General features: G+C 42.8%; 2 protein-coding genes and 1 pseudogene across 2 annotated transcripts in view; 2 read left to right on the top strand and 1 right to left on the bottom strand.

The window, feature by feature from the left end:
* The window catches only part of LOC125540329 (E3 ubiquitin-protein ligase AIRP2-like), a 38539-nt gene that overhangs the window by 18187 nt on the left and 4393 nt on the right, over positions 1 to 15959 (top strand). The window lies entirely within an intron of this gene.
* LOC125540330 (CBS domain-containing protein CBSX5-like) lies at positions 4341 to 5995 on the bottom strand. The gene is made up of 2 exons (XM_048703939.1): positions 5464 to 5995; positions 4341 to 5363 (listed from the first exon to the last, which is right to left on the bottom strand). The coding sequence occupies exons 1-2, from the start codon at positions 5766 to 5768 to the stop codon at positions 4520 to 4522; spliced, it is 1149 nt and encodes a 382-aa protein (XP_048559896.1). The 5' UTR covers positions 5769 to 5995; the 3' UTR covers positions 4341 to 4519.
* Positions 11616 to 15473, top strand: LOC125540328 (annotated as a pseudogene).

Here is a 15959-nt window from a genome sequence, read left to right on the forward strand (position 1 = left end):
ATGTTCCCGTACTGGAGATGTTAACTGATCCAACAAGATAAACATCCAATCGGCCCCCGAGAATTGAGATCTCTTCCTCTGGAATATTCAATACTTCCTTCAACTCCATACACAGAGCTCTTGCCTTAGAGCAAACCACCAGAGCATGGAACATGCTTTCATCTTCTATCCCACAGATAGAGCATATACCCAAAGTAGCCTGATGGTGCGTAACTTTATTTGCAACTCATGTTGGGTGATAATCACACACCAACTGCCGCACCTTGATACTGAAATAGTCGGTTGTGTCATGTTAGATTCATTTTTCGTTGAAAGGCAAAGACATGGTGCTAAGCTGGTGTCTTGGTCTTGTTACAACTCATGCTGACCGAATATTACACATTAAGTGCTTCACTTTGATACTAGAATAGCCGTGGTAGCGGTTGGTTGTGTCGTTCTAAGCTCTTTTTTCTTTTCTTTGAAGGGCCAAGATGATACAATTGAAAATAGTTCACGCACAACATATGCATGATGTGGATCATCAAACCTGACGGTCTAGTCCGGACGTCTGAAATCGCACCGACGGGCTCCAAATTGAGGGAGTTCGGATGTCTCTCACATCAGACTCGGACTCCCACACATGAACCGGCTTGTACCGAGGGAAGAAAAGAGCTAGCTCATGGCGATGGCGCACGAGAGTGATACGAAGTTCGCAGCTGCGGGCGTGCAGCCAGAGTTTCCTTCTTCCTCTGGAATCTGAACATTGCAGCCTGCTTTTTTCTTTCACGTATGTTTTCAGTGGAAGCCAAAAAAAAAACGTTTTTGCTGAAAGAATTGCTCGCCTTGGGCCACTTTCCAGATCAGGCCAAATGTAGGGGGATGTGTGGGTGGAAAGGTCAGTTCTCTCTAGCCCATATAGGTAAACTGCTCATACCCATACTAATGGGAAAGCCCCCCAGCCGAATATTGTATTTCTTTTAGGGTTTTTCGGATAGTGAGTACTTGGGCCATTTTCATGTTCCTGAAAAAGGAACACTTAAGACATCTTCAATGACCCTTTAAAATAAAAAGGACATCTTCAACGTGAAAACATTTGGACAGGCATTTAGAGAAAATATCATAAATTTGAAAAATCTGTCCGTGTACTAGCCCTCTGTTACAACGGTGGACGCTACTTATAGGCACTAAGAAAATCGGATACTACATTGATTGTTTTATTTATCTTGTGTGGTGAAATGGAAAAGCAAGTGTTCAATTCCTCTTCCTGCTTCGGCGCCGCACCTGCCCACCGACCAGGAAATAGGGGAGCACCTATTTGACGCATTCTGCGGCAAAAGACGTCCCTTCGCACAGAATGTGCCTGACTGGGCCGGCCCATTGGGCTTGAACTCGCGCAAGCGGTAGGGCAAAAAATGCGCAAATATAAACCAGCACATGAGCTGGAATTCAAACTACAGACCTCCAGTTTGTACACACATCATGCTAGTCAGCACAACTACATAGCATTCCAGACAAATGTGTGGCGCGACGTGAAAAGAACTAAAAACAGCGGCGTAAACTGAGCGTTACTTAAAAAATTGCAAACACTTTTTTTAATTTATGAATACTTTTTGACAAACGCAAACTATTTTTAAATTTCTGAACATCTTTAGAACAGCAAAGAAAATTTAAATTCCAGAAAATTTCTTAAATTTGTAAACAAAGTTGAAAAGTGGTACATCTTTTGAAATTATGAACAATTTTCTACTCCCTCCATTCCAAAATATAGTGCGCCCACGCTTCCCGAGATCGAACTTTGACCATAAATTTAACGAACGAGACCGACTGCGGCGGAAGAAAAAGTTACATAATTAAAAACTTCTTTTGAATACGAATTCACTGATATAACTCTTGTTTCCGCCGCAATAAGTCTTGATAGTTAAATTTACGGTTAAAGTTGAAGCACGAGGATAGAGGAAGCACTATACTGTGGAATGGAGGGAGTATAATGTGAACATTTTTTAAAAATTTCATAACATTTTTCTTAAACATGATTTTTTTTTGAAATTCCAGAACATTTTTTTGAAAACGCAAATATTTTTTAAATTGGAGCACAAATTTAGCGGCCACAGCTTTTGAAATGCAGAACATAATTTTGAATCTGAGAACAATTGGAAAATCCCAAAGATTTTTTGTATATAACAAAAAATTGAAAAGTGAAACATTTTTAAAAATTTTCAGAACATTTTTCTTAAACGTGAACAAATTTTGAATTTCCAGAACATTTTTTTGAAAACGCAAATATTTTTGAAATTGGAGCACAAATTTAGCGGGCACAGCTTTTGAAATGGGAACATAATTTTGAATCTGAGAACAATTGGAAAATCCCGAAGACTTTTTGTATATAACAAAAAATTGAAAAGGGAAACATTTTATAAAACTTCAAACATTTTTCATAAAGTGCGAACAATTTTTGAAATTCCAGCACATATTTAAAAATGCAAATATTTTTGAAAACTTCAAACAATTTTCGTAAAACATGAATTTTTTTTGTAAACACAAATATTTCTTAAATTCCAGAACAAAATTTGAAAACGGGTACAGCTTCTGAAATGCAAAACAAAATTTTGAATCTGAGAACAATTTGAAAATCCTGAATTTTTTTTGTATACGTGATTTTTTTTTGTAAGCGTGGTTTTGTTGAAACTTCAAACATTTTTTAAAATACTGAACAAAATTTGGGAAAGCAAACAAAAATTGAATGTTTGGAACAATTTTGAAATTGTACAATTGAAAGAAACAAAAAAGAAGAAAAGAAACAAGAAACAAGAAAAGAGAAAAGAGAAAGAAAAACCGATTGAGGAACCTTCTAGAAGGTTCCCAAAACCTGTAAAAACCAGCTAGGAATCTTCTGGAAGGTTCCGAAAAGCAGAACTGCGAGCTATACATACAGCCGGTCCAATTGATCGCGCGCTTGTGCGTTTGGTGACCCTTTGAGGCAGAGAGCGTCAAATAGGTTTTTCCAGGAAATCGATCATGCCGACCTCTCCTAGCGTTGCGCGTGCCCTGAACCAGCTTTGGTTGGGCCTATTTGGCAGCGTATAAATCTTTTATTTGTTTTTTCCTAATTAACTCAAGGATATCTAAAAAGGTTTCTCATAAAATCCATAAACCGTTGTTTTGAAAGAAAATAAATCGAATACTAATCATTTTCATATAAACTCATTTTTTTTGTCCTGCACAACCTTCTTACTTCTTTGTAAGATGAGGACTTTTTTCTGTGCACCAGCACGTTATTCCAAACATTATTTTATATGAGCACATTCGTAAAAGGTTTATTTGCAAAATTGGTTTTTGAAAGAAAAAACTTGAAACAAGTTACATGTTACCATTATTCACTATCCAAACAACCGCTTAGTAAGGCTACACTGTTTGAGTACAGATTACATGTGGGCCTTTTTTTTTGGCTCACGGGGTTCTGGAAACTTCGAATTATATAATAATTCTAGAATCTACTCAATATATATATATATATATATATATATATATATAATAATTATAGAAATACAATAGAGATGTATGTTAAAACAAAGCACTCCTCCGTAAACATTTATAAGAGCATTTAGATCAATAGTGGTCTAAACGCTCTTATAAAAGTTTACTGAGGGAGTACTACTACAAATCAGAAGAATCCTATAAACTTGAGTCTTGGGTGATTGGTTAATAATTAAAGAAGTACTTGGATACTTATAAACATGTTTTTTTAGAAACATAAACATGGTTAAACCAAAGGTAAAGAACATGAAAATGTGCATTTGGGATCTTATTATGCCACTGCAGAGCCTACTTATTTGTGCTTTGTATATAGGATTTTTTTTAGATAATTCTTGTTTTTCCCACATGAATCAGAGGTCAGCTGACTTTTTTTCCCTTTTTCTTTTGGCCCCTTTTGCTCCGTTTCGAGAACCAAACCAGCAGGTCAATTTCCCATTTCTGGCTAACAATCACCCGCTGAATACCATTATTACGAGATAAGGAAATACTAAGACAATAGCAAGAGAGAAATAAACTAGTATGCTAAGAGTTTAGACCAAATAAGGATTCAACAACGGCGACTGGTTCTGGGACTTAATTAAGGGCATTTGCACATAGACTTTTTGGCTATTATCGATAAGATCTAACCGGCTCTAGCATGGGAGCAGTGACAACGACACGTCGGCTCTAGCATGAGAGCGGTAACAACGACACATCCATGACTGACGACATTGGTCTTTTGATGGTTCGAAGACCTCGGTGTAATTTTTATTATAGTTCAAGGTGTTTTGTACTTTTTATATGAATTTTTATAATAAATTTCTTTTTTTTGAAAAAATTACACTAGCCAGAAAGTAAGGAAGCTAAACGTTAACACTTAACAGCCATCTAGCAGGCTCAAAAGGATTAGAGAGTACTCAGGATTAGCTAGCCAGAAAATCACCTCACTTTACAACCCTTAGCTTTGCTTCGGTTCAGTTTCATTCACGGTGTTGGTGAAATTCTTGCATTCCGGGAGGAGCCGAGATTACTCAGCCATAGTGTGCGCGGGCGGTGCGCGGAGGAGGTGGCGGCGGAGCACCCGGAGCACGTCCACGAGACCAACGACGCCCACCAGCTCCTCTCCCTCCGGCTCGTCGTCCAGCACCCACACCTGCGTCACGCGGTGCGCGACCGCCTGCGCCATCACCGCCACCAGCGAGCTGCCCCGCCGGCACGCGATGACCCCCTTCGTCCACCGCGCCGAGAATTTGGCTTGTCGACCCGTGCTCGTGAAAGCCGAGATGACGTTCTTCTCGTCGTCGTCCTCGCCGTCGGACGAAGAGGAGGAGGATGCGCTCGACGAGGAGGACGAAGAGGAAGAGGACGGGCACGATAAGTGGCGGCCGCCGGCGTTGAGCAGGTCCAGCACGCCGTGCAGGTTGCGGCTGCGGAGGCGGGGCCCGAGGGCGGCTTCTCGCGGGGCGCGGGCAGAGTCGACCAAGGACATGGGCGAGAGCGCGGCGGTGGGTGCGTCGAGGGAGGAGCAGATCGTCAACGGCGAGATCTCGCCGACCAGGCAGCGTCCGGACACCACGGCGACGGAGGCGTGCGTCGCCAGGGCAGCGCGAAGGAGCGGCTCGACGGCGAAGAGCGCGTCGTGGCCCGGAGCGACGGCGAGGGCCGGCCGCACGGCGCCGAGGTCGGAGACGGAGCGCAAGGCGATGTGCGAGAAGAGCGCGACGGAGCCGAGGAAGAAGCGCACCACGTCCTCCACAGTGAGCCAGCACATCGACTCTGCTTCTAGCTGCGCCGGCCGGTGCCGGTTGTCGCGGATGGGCACCACGAGGCTCTGCGCGCCGCCCAGCAGTGCGTCAACCGCTTCCAGCACGCTGCACACAAGCAAACAAGCTAATCTCATTAAGAAAGAGCTGGCGGATCAGCGGACATGTACGTGCCGGCCCAAGGGAGGGACGCGTGCGGGCCACCAACCTCGCGTCGGGCTCCACGCGGCGGACGGGCGGCGCCCCGGCTGCTGCGAGGAGGTCGGCGAGCGTGGCCTGGCCGCTGCCGTCGTCGGCGCAGAGGAAGAGGAGCACGTCGGCCATGCGCAGCCTGCCCGCCACGGCCGCCCCCGCCTGGCCGTCCCACACGGCGACGGCGGCGCCCGGCGCCCCGTCGGCCTCGAGCTCGGCGACGGCGCGGGCCACGGTGGACGAGGGCGGCAGCCACCTGATCGGCGGCTTGCCGATGCAGAGGTCGGACACCTCGCTCTCCAGCAGAAACCCCGCCACCATGTACGCACTCACGCACGCGGACCGACGGCGCCGAGTGATCTCCGGCCGGAGCTGCACGCAAAATGTTGAGCGCAGATTATATGCACGCACGCAAACAACACACGACGTGTCGTGTTTCGAGAAACGACATCGATCATGCGTACGCAGCGTGTGTGATCGATGCTGCTCCTTCACTTCACTTTCTCCCCTGAAACCTGGTCAGTTTTCTTTTCGCGGCCGGGGAGAAAACTGGTCACTTCAAAGTGTACAGCGCTACTTTTCAAAAGGCAAAACAGACACGCGAACCAACCGGTGGTTGGATGGTTAGAAAAACAGTGGTATTCTCGGCCCATTGGCGTTTAAATCCTGGTGCTCGTGTTATTTTTCTATTTATTTCAGAATTTACCGCGATGCGTGTTTAGTGGAAGAAGACGTTTCCGTCGCCTACGAGGCGTCTATGGTGACTTCGTCAATATAAGATTATATGTCGACTAAGTCACTCGAAGATACTTATACGGGTAGGATTTGCGGGTGTGTTAAAAAAACAGACGAAAAGGCAATTAAAAAGTTGCTCCCATGCTGTACCTCCCAAACATGAGACCCTGTGCCAAATTAAAATTAGGTCCCATGGGTGAAAAAGCCTAAAAAAATGTGTTCTTATGTTTGCACACTTGTTTCAAGAATCACCCCTTACCAATTGTGTACGTCGCAGATGGCAAGTTTAGTTAGCCAACATGACAAATTCGTCTTAGTTCAGGGGCTATTTGGTTTGAGACTAAGTTTGAATCAACTTAGGTGGGTGTTTGGTTCAAGCTACACTAAGGTCCCACATCCCACACACTCAAAAAGTGTGGTAAGATTCTTTTAAGCTTGCCAACTTATGGCTCTTATTTCAAAGAACTAACCTTATATAAGTTTGCCAACATTGTATGGAATTGCTATGCTTGAAACTAGACAACCTCTCATGTTTTTCAGAAAATTGCCGGTCTTGCAAACAAAACCGTTCGCTAAGGGTAACCCACCCAGCGAACCATCCCTCAACCATGCACGTCTGTGAGCCTCTAAGTTGGGCCAAATAAAGCCATTTTTCTATTACACATTGCCAAAACAAAAAAAAGGGTATGAGCAACATTTTAGAAAGCTACAACAACATAAAAAATTCCATGATGCACGTAATTAAAATGTTGTCATGTTCAAAATGATTAGGTGTTGTACATTAAAAAACATGATTTACAGAAAAAAATCGGATAAAAATTGACACAATGAAATTTAGATAAAATAACATGGACAATGCCATCCCACTGCCCCATTGTTGAAAATAAGAGCATAACTTTGAACCAATTGCCATGTGACCATCCGTGATAAAAATATCATCCTATTAATAAAAATGCCATGTACTTAGGATAAGAACGCCATAGGCCCAATAATAAAAACGTCATCCTCTTAATAAGAAACATGCCATCCACTTATTTTTTTAAAAATGCCATGTTATTAATACTAAAAATACCATGCTATAAAAATGCCATGTTATTATTAATAATAAATAAAAACTCATAGATTTGCTCAGAAAAGCAAATTTACAAAAATGGGGCAAGTCTAGTAAAACTACCATGATCTAAAAAATGAGAAACAAATCACAATTCCCATATATTTGTGGTGCTACAGTAGAAAAATTTGCCACAAGTTCAAAAATAAATGTTGTGGTATCTACAAAAGATAAAAAATGGTATGAGAAAATAATTTTACGTGCTATGTATTATAAATTGGCATGATGCACACCCAAAAAACAGCCATGATGCTAAAAAACCGATGTTAATGGCAAAATGTGTGTAAGTTTGACATCATGGCAAGAAATAGTGCAAAAAAGCAACTTTGTGCTTTTGAGAAGGCATAAAATGATATGTCGATAAAAATGTAAAAAATAGTATGCATAAAATAATTTACCAAGGTGTGTTAAAAAATAAAAATGGCATGCTAAGTTTAATAAGTTTGTCATGTTCCGAAATAATAAAGTTGCCATGGTGTAAATAATAAAAATATCATGCTACATATAATAAAATTGCCATGGTCTAGTTAATAAAAATGGCATGGTCTAACAATTTAGATTGACATGGTCTTAAAAATAAAAATGCCATGCTACCTATACGAGAATTTTGCTAAAAAAACATTATATGCCATGATAACTCTATGAATTTCCCATGTCTAAAACATTATTTTCACATGTGGACATTAAGAAACATTCTAGGAATTTGCCATGTTAAAACATTATTTCCCATGTGAACATTGTTTGCACATGTGAGCTTGCCATAGACCTAGTACAAAAATTTGCCAAAGAAAAATAAAAGATTTGCATCCAAATCTTCATGAGTTGATACTATGTCAAAACAAACTAATTGCTTAAAAATCATTCCAACAAGAACTTATTGATGCCTAATAGTTTTACCATGCCACTTCACACAAAAAAATGACATGTGACCAAATACAAATTTCTCTAAAAAACATGTTTTAGGTGTTTTTGAATTTGCCATATGATTTTTCTGCCATGTTTTGAATTTTCCATATGATTCCTTTTTCCGGCAATTTGCCCATACCACCTCACGCAAAGATGCCATGTAACCAATACAATTTCCTCTAAAACGCCATGTTTTGATTTTGCCTTATGAATTTTCTATATCATGTTTTTGAATTTGTCATATGATTTAGTTTTCAAAATTTTCCATGGCACTTCCAAAAAAAATGCGATGTGGACAATACCAATTTGCAGCGTGGCCTGGCTGCCATCATCGACCCAGAGGAAGAGGAGCACGTCGGTCATTCCCGACTAGCCGTCCTACACTGTAGCGGCCACGTCTACGCCCCGGGCGCCAAACTCGGCGACAATGGACCAGGGTAGCAACCACTTGAGCGGCGGCTTGCCGATGCAGAGGTCGGACACATCATGCGCCAACAGAAACCTCATCATCATATATGCCCGCAACGACGACTACCGATAGCGCCGCAGTGGCTTAAATCTAGCCTGAGTGGTCGACGGAGCTGCAAATCAAGGGGCAAAAATACAAAACACGGCCTGGTGTGTTTCGAGAAACAAAATTGATCATGTGTACCTCTAAATTAACGTTTCTAACAGCCAAGAAACAGTTAAAGGTGCTCTTAAACCACAAGAACAATTTTAGTTTTGCAAGCCCTAACTAATATTGTTGTTGTTGTTGTTGTTGTTGTTGTTGTTGTTGTTGTTGTTGTTGTTGTTGTTGTTGTTGTTGTTGTGGCTTTTAAACCACCTTGTTCTCTTTTGACCTTTCCTTTCAAGACCCACCTCCCGAACTTTGCAAGTAGTGTTATTTACTCATTAAAGAGCTACCACATTTTAGGAATTCTACCCCACTCCTACGTTGCACCCCTAGCTCAAATACTCTTATTCGCCTTTACCTCTTTTAAATTCAAATCCTCTTCAAGCTTTGCAAAACTTGCTGGATACTTTATTGGAGCTTTGAAATATATGTCACAGAGGCCACATCTAAAATTTCAGCCCATTTTGAATTTATTTGGTCCTCCAAATAAATTCCTTTCCATCTTATTTCTATTTTGTATGGCCGGAAAATGGAAAATCAATCCAAACTAACCCTAGTCGGCCAAATGGCTTTCTTCCACAAACCCAACAGCCACCAGCATAGCAGGACATCCCAACTTGCTCACCTACCCCCACGCAAGGCCTAGCCCACACACCTAACATGTTCACTATCATCTTCCTCTTCGAGAGAGGAGACGAACACGCAAACGCCGTGCACACCTCCTCGCCGATGTCACCACCCACTGGCCCGTAGCCCCTGGCCTCCATAAAGACCCGACGACGTCAAAACCTATCCACCTACCCTTCCATTCTCCCTCGTTACCCAAGGTAGGCCGCTTCCATCCCCTTTCTTCCTCTCCACGAAAATAGAGAGCACACCGAGAGCGCGACTATGGCGCCATCGTGACAAACGACCACTCCAGCCCATGTCATTAAGCTATGCTGCCGGAGTTTTCTATATGGGAAACATCCTTTGTCTATCCACTCTGGAATCTAAACATTGCAACCTACTTTTGTCTTTCAAATTTGTTTCCAGTGCGATTAAAAAAAGGTTTGTTTTCAATGGAAGGAAAAACATTTAAAAAAAAGAATTGCTCGCCTTGGGCCACTTTTAAGAACGCGCCAAATATCAAGGGATGTGTGGGTGGAGAGCGCAACTCTCTCTGGAAACAATGAATGGGAAAGCCCATGAGAAAGGCCAACCAGCCAAATATTGTACTTCTTTTAGGGTTGTTTGGATAGCAAGTACTACTTGGGCCATTTTCATGTCGTAGAAAAAAGAACACATGCACACGCGGCTAGGTTTTATTTTAAAAGGCTTTTAGGGAAATAGAAAAAATCATAAATATAAAAATACATCTGAGAGCCCTCTGTTTCAACGGTAGACTCTACTCATAGGCGCTAAGAAAATCATTCGCTACACTAGTCGTTTTATCTTGCATGGTGGAAAAAAAATCTAAGTGCTTGGTTGGTTCGATGGACAAATCGGCCATCGACCAAGAAAAGGATTCTGGCGTCCTCTCCAAGTATCGCACATTGGGCATGCCCTTAGACAACCAACTTTTGTTGTGCTTGTTTAGCAATGTTTAAATCTTTTATTTTGTTTTGCCTGTGTAAGTGCATCAGTGTCCTTCGTGATTTTGAAGTACTAACGACAAAAATGGTTAAGGGGCTAATGTGTTTGGGAGTATACATAGGAGAAAGTCCCTGGAAGTTTGGTTTAACTGCCGTCGACGACACCTAAAATGTATGAAATACATTGGAGATTTTAGTACGCCCTTATGAAGAATGAGTCAAAGACTAGGAATGCGAAGACTTAGTCTTTTGGTAGTTCTTTTTCTTCTGGATTGAGTTATAGGGAACACTTACTGTTAAGAGGGGTCTCGGTGATACGAAGACATTATTTATGAAGTGATGCTCAACCCAAACCTATTTCTTCAAAAATACTGTCTTCGTATCTTCTGACTTTGAAAATCTCATATGGTGCAGTCATTTTCTTCAGTTTCAAAGAGGAAGTTCTTCAGGAGGCTATAGTCAATGTTCTAAGAAACCATCAATGTGGTTCTCCTACCGCAAAGAATTTGAGAGTTTAAATTTTCGACCTTTGACGAGCTGGTTGGCGGCCACCACCTGCCAACGGTCATATCATGACCTTGGGTTGCGACCCCGATCATTAGCTGGTTAGCTGCTCCAAGTTATTGCATGGCAGGTGTTGCTTAGAACAACCCATCCTCCTGAAGCATTTGAGAGAATCCTAGTTAGGAAAAACTCCAAATACACAAAAACAAAGTGATTAAACATCACTGAAAAAGGAAATACTAGTAGTTTTTTCGGGGTTTGTAAATATCTCGGGAAAGAAAATACCACTCTAGTTTTAAGCTGCGTTTTGAGGATCATGCCCGTGTCTAAAATGTCATGTTATGTGAGCTGGAGAGCCTAGCTGTAGGGGCCGAGGGAGCAGCAGGCCTGTGTGGCTGTGGCATTCTACACCGGAGATTGTTATCCTTGTTGCATTGACTAGTACTCCAGTCTTGTTGGCGTGGAAGTTTTTGTCTCGTTCCCTCGATATTCCAGGACATGCATGAGGTGCGTGTTTGACGGGCTTGAACCGATCGCTGTAGTTTGATATAGCCGTAGGCTGTGCATGCCGACATGCCCGCCGTGGCGTGAAGCGACCGGAAGGTGACTAGTGACTACGATCGGTGCACCAGCTTCTGCCACAGAGCAGGAAGATGATATTCTGCAGAAACCACGTATAAATTCACCATTGGTCACGGTTCACGGCAAAGGTAAACAGCTCCAATGGCCGCTGCTGCATCATCATCCGCCCGCATTCCTCCTCTCATCATAGTTCTGGTGCTAGTGCTATCCGCCGTCTCGGCCTCATCTTCTTCCTCGAGTCCGGCAAATGGCACCGGCAGCGACGCAGACCTCGCTGCCCTGCTGGCTTTCAAAGCCCAGCTTTCCGACCCCGCCGGCATCCTTGCCAACAGCTGGGTAGCCAATAGGTCCTTCTGCCACTGGGCCGGTGTCACCTGCAGCCGCCGTCGCCGGCGTGTTACATCCCTGTCGTTGCCGGGCACTTCCCTCCTCGGCTCCCTGGCGCCTCACGTAGGTAACCTTTCTTTCCTCTCCGTTCTCAACCTTGCAAAAACCGGCCTCATCGGCTCCATCCCACCTGAACTTGGCAAGCTACGCCGGCTTCGATATCTCTCTCTCTCTCTATTGGAATAGCCTTTCGAATGATATTCCTCCTGTCCTTGGGAACCTTACAAGGCTCGAGTTCCTCCATCTAGGTCACAACCAACTCTCAGGTCAGATCCCTCGTGACCTACTGTTGTATATGCAGAATCTTAGAAAATTTTCTTTACAAACAAATTATTTAAGTGGCCCAATATCACCTTATATGTTCAACAACACACCTTCCTTGAGGTACATCCGTCTTGGAAACAACAGCTTATCGGGTCCTATACCTAACAATATTGCCTCCCTCTCCAAACTTGAGTTCTTGAGTCTGCAATTCAATCAACTCAGCGGCATAGTTCCACAAGCCATTTACAACATGTCCAAGTTGCGAATCATGCTACTTCCAATCAATAACCTAACTGGACAAATTCCGGATAATCAAAGCTTCAGCCTGCCAATGTTGGGAGAAATTTCCCTCACTGTAAATAAAATTTCCGGGCGGTTTCCTTTAGGGCTTGCATCATGCCAGTACCTTGAAACAATTTCTCTGTCTATAAATTGTTTTATGGATGTTGTGCCAACATGGTTAGCCAAATTGCCGCATCTCCAGTGGATTCCCTTGGGTACTAACAACCTTGTTGGCTCAATCCCAACCGAGCTTAGCAATCTCACCAATCTTAATATCCTGGAGCTCTCTCATGCCAACCTGAAAGGGGAAATCCCGCCACAAGTAGGTCTAATGCAAGAACTCTCGACTTTAAATTTTGAAAAGAATCAACTAAAAGGTACAATTCCACCTTCCCTTGGCAATTTGTCCAAATTGTCCTATCTATATTTGGACAGAAATCACTTTTCTGGCCAAGTACCCACAACACTTGGGAGAATTGCAACTTTGAAAAGGCTTCTTCTATCTAAGAATAAATTAGAGGGGAATATGGACTTCTTGCTTGCTCTCTCCAACTGCCGACAACTCCAGGACCTTGTAATACCGAATAATTATTTCACGGGTACCCTGCCAGACCATATGGGAAACCTCTCTACACAATTAATCACTTTTCGTGCAGGTTACAATAAGTTAACCGGTGGAATTCCAGCTACTCTCTCAAACTTAAGCAGTCTGAACTGGATAGATCTTTCCAACAACCTACTAACGAAGGAAATGCCACACTCCATCACTACAATGGAAAACCTTGTGTTACTCGATATCTCAATGAATGAATTGTTAGGCACTATCCCAAGTCAAATTGGTATGTTCAAGAGTCTTGAGCGATTGTTTTTGCAGAAAAATAAATTCTTTGGCTCTATACCAGATAGCATTGGCAACCTTAGCAGGCTACAATACATTGACATATCCAATAACCAGTTCATTTCTGCACTACCTACAAGTGTATTCCACCTAGATGAACTTATCAAATTAAATCTTTCTCACAATTCCTTTGGTGGTGTGCTTCCAGATGATGTTAGCATGCTAAGCCAAATCGATCAAATAGACCTTTCTTCCAACTTCTTGGATGGGAAGATTCCTGGATCAATCGGGGAATTTAAAATGCTAACCTACCTCAATCATTCATGTAATTTGTTTGAAGGCCCAATTCCAAACCAACTTAATAATCTAACTAGCTTAGAATTATCAGATCTCTCCTCCAATGATCTTTCTGGCACCATCCCCACTTTCTTTGCCAACTTTACATACTTGAGTACCTTGAACCTCTCCTTCAATAGGCTAGATGGTCAGATACCTGAGGGAGGTGTCTTCTTGAATCTCACATTACAATCTTTGATTGGAAATGTTGGGCTATGCGGTGCTCCACGCATAGGATTTCCACCATGCCTTGACAAATCTCATTCAAGTAACAAACACTTACTGAAATTTCAAATCCTGATTGTCATTATTACTTTTGGCGGTATTGCAATTTGCTTATACCTATGTATCAAAAAAGAACTTAAGAAGCGAGAGGTCAAAGATTATGTCGATCCAACCGATGGCATATGCAATAAGATAGTCTCATATCATGAGCTCCTTCGCGCCACCAACAGTTTCAGCGAAGATAACATACTTGGCTCTGGAAGCTTTGGAAAAGTTTTCAAGGGCCAATTGAGCAGTGGTTTGGTGGTCGCGATAAAAGTTCTGGACATGCAACTGGACCAGGCCATCCGAAGTTTTGATGCGGAGTGTCGAGTTCTTCGCATGGTGCGACACCGCAACCTGATACGAATACTCAACACTTGTTCTAACCTCGACTTTAGAGCGCTTATACTTCAGTACATGCCAAATGGCAGCTTAGAGACACTCATACACCAGTCCCAGAGTACAATGCGCTTGGGGTTCCTTGAGAGGTTGGGCATCTTGCTTGACGGGTCGATGGCAATGGCGTATCTGCATCATGAGCACCACGAGGTGATCTTGCATTATGACTTGAAACCTAGCAACATGTTGTTTGATGAGGATATGACTGCGCATGTTGCGGACTTTGGCATTGCAAGGCTGCTTCAAGGTGATGACAACTCCATGACATATGCGAGCATGCCCGGAACGGTTGGGTATATGGCACCAGGTACTTAGCTACAACCTTTTAAATCATAGATTTGCGGTTCATCATACATGTTTGTTTCCGTGTTTCTTGAGTAGAGTATGGGTCTCTTGGAAAAGCATCGCGGAAGAGCGACATATTCAACTTTGGAATCATGCTCCTCGAAGTCTTCACGGGAAGGAGGCCAACAGATGCCATGTTCGTCGGGGAACTGAGCCTTCGGCGGTGGGTTTGTTAGGCATTCCCCTCGGAGCTCGTGCATGTCGTTGATGAGCGGCTACTACAAGGTCCGTCTTCTAGCTGCAACTTGGCCGATGGCTTTCTTGTGCCAGTACTTGAGCTGGGTCTTCTCTGCTCCTGCGACTTACCTGATCAAAGAACCACGACGATGAGCGATGTGGTCGTGAGACTAAAGAAGATCAAAGTGGAGTATATCAAATCGATAGCATCGATGCTGGGGAGCGCAGCTCAGTGATTGATCACTGCCCTTTCTTCTATCGATCGAGCTGGATGTATCTGCTGGTCTTGTGCAATAAGGAGTTAACGACAGCGGCGATGCCGGGGAGCGCATCAGCTTTTACAAATTACTGGGTCTGTTGGTCCGTGCGTGTAATCAGTTCTTGGCATATTACTCCCTCCGTTCAAAAAAACTTGTCTCAAACTTTTCCATCCAATGGATATATCTAGCACCAACTTGGTGCTAAATACATCCATTTGAGGGACAAACTTTTACGGACGGAGGGAGTAATATATAGTGTTGCTTTGAAGTTCAGAAAGTTCCTTTGCCTATATCCATCATAGCACACGGAAACGATCGCTGCTGCACAGAGCGGCCAAGCAGGGAGGCAGACACCGGCGTGACCAGGTGGAGAGACGAGCAGTGGTGTGCGTAGGAGGTTCACCGGATCAAATCCGATAGTCGTTTTTTTTCTCTATCGCTGTTCTACAAACATGAATCTCCTTTTTTTTTTGAATTAAGTGGAGAATCCTGGATCTTCTATGTTTATTACCTTACAATTTTGCTAGATACAAAACAATAAAATAAATAATATATATACAAAAAATACAGCTTTCGATGAAATTCCAGTTTTTTGTGGTATATGTTGCAGTCATCTGCTTGCAACATCACATACTAGCACTCCATTTACCTGTAAGTTTAATTCAGTTTTAATTTTGATGTATTCTATAATGTAAATACAATGAAATTAATTGGGCACGGAGAGACGAGAGGCGGCGTACTCACAACTTTGTGACATATATTATCTCTGTTCCAAATTAGTTGTCGACGTGTCTAGATACAGATTTGAATCAGACAAAGGGAGTAAAAGTCTGCTCTCTAAGTCAACAAAAATGTGTAAGTTAATAATAGAACCTTGGGTAAAAAAAACGTGATCACACACCATGTCGGAGTGCTAGTATGTGATGTTG

This window comes from Triticum urartu, chromosome 2, assembly GCF_003073215.2.
Source record: "Triticum urartu cultivar G1812 chromosome 2, Tu2.1, whole genome shotgun sequence".
Taxonomy (NCBI): Eukaryota; Viridiplantae; Streptophyta; class Magnoliopsida; order Poales; family Poaceae; genus Triticum; species Triticum urartu.

Bases quoted from the DNA above. Each gene is read 5' to 3' on its own strand.
- LOC125540330 (XM_048703939.1), bottom strand. From the start codon at position 5,768: ATGGTGGCGGGGTTTCTGCTGGAGAGCGAGGTGTCCGACCTCTGCATC. The intron at 5,364-5,463 runs GTTGGTGGCCCG...GCTTGTGTGCAG, and splicing joins CGCGTGGAGCCCGACGCGAG to CGTGCTGGAAGCGGTTGACG.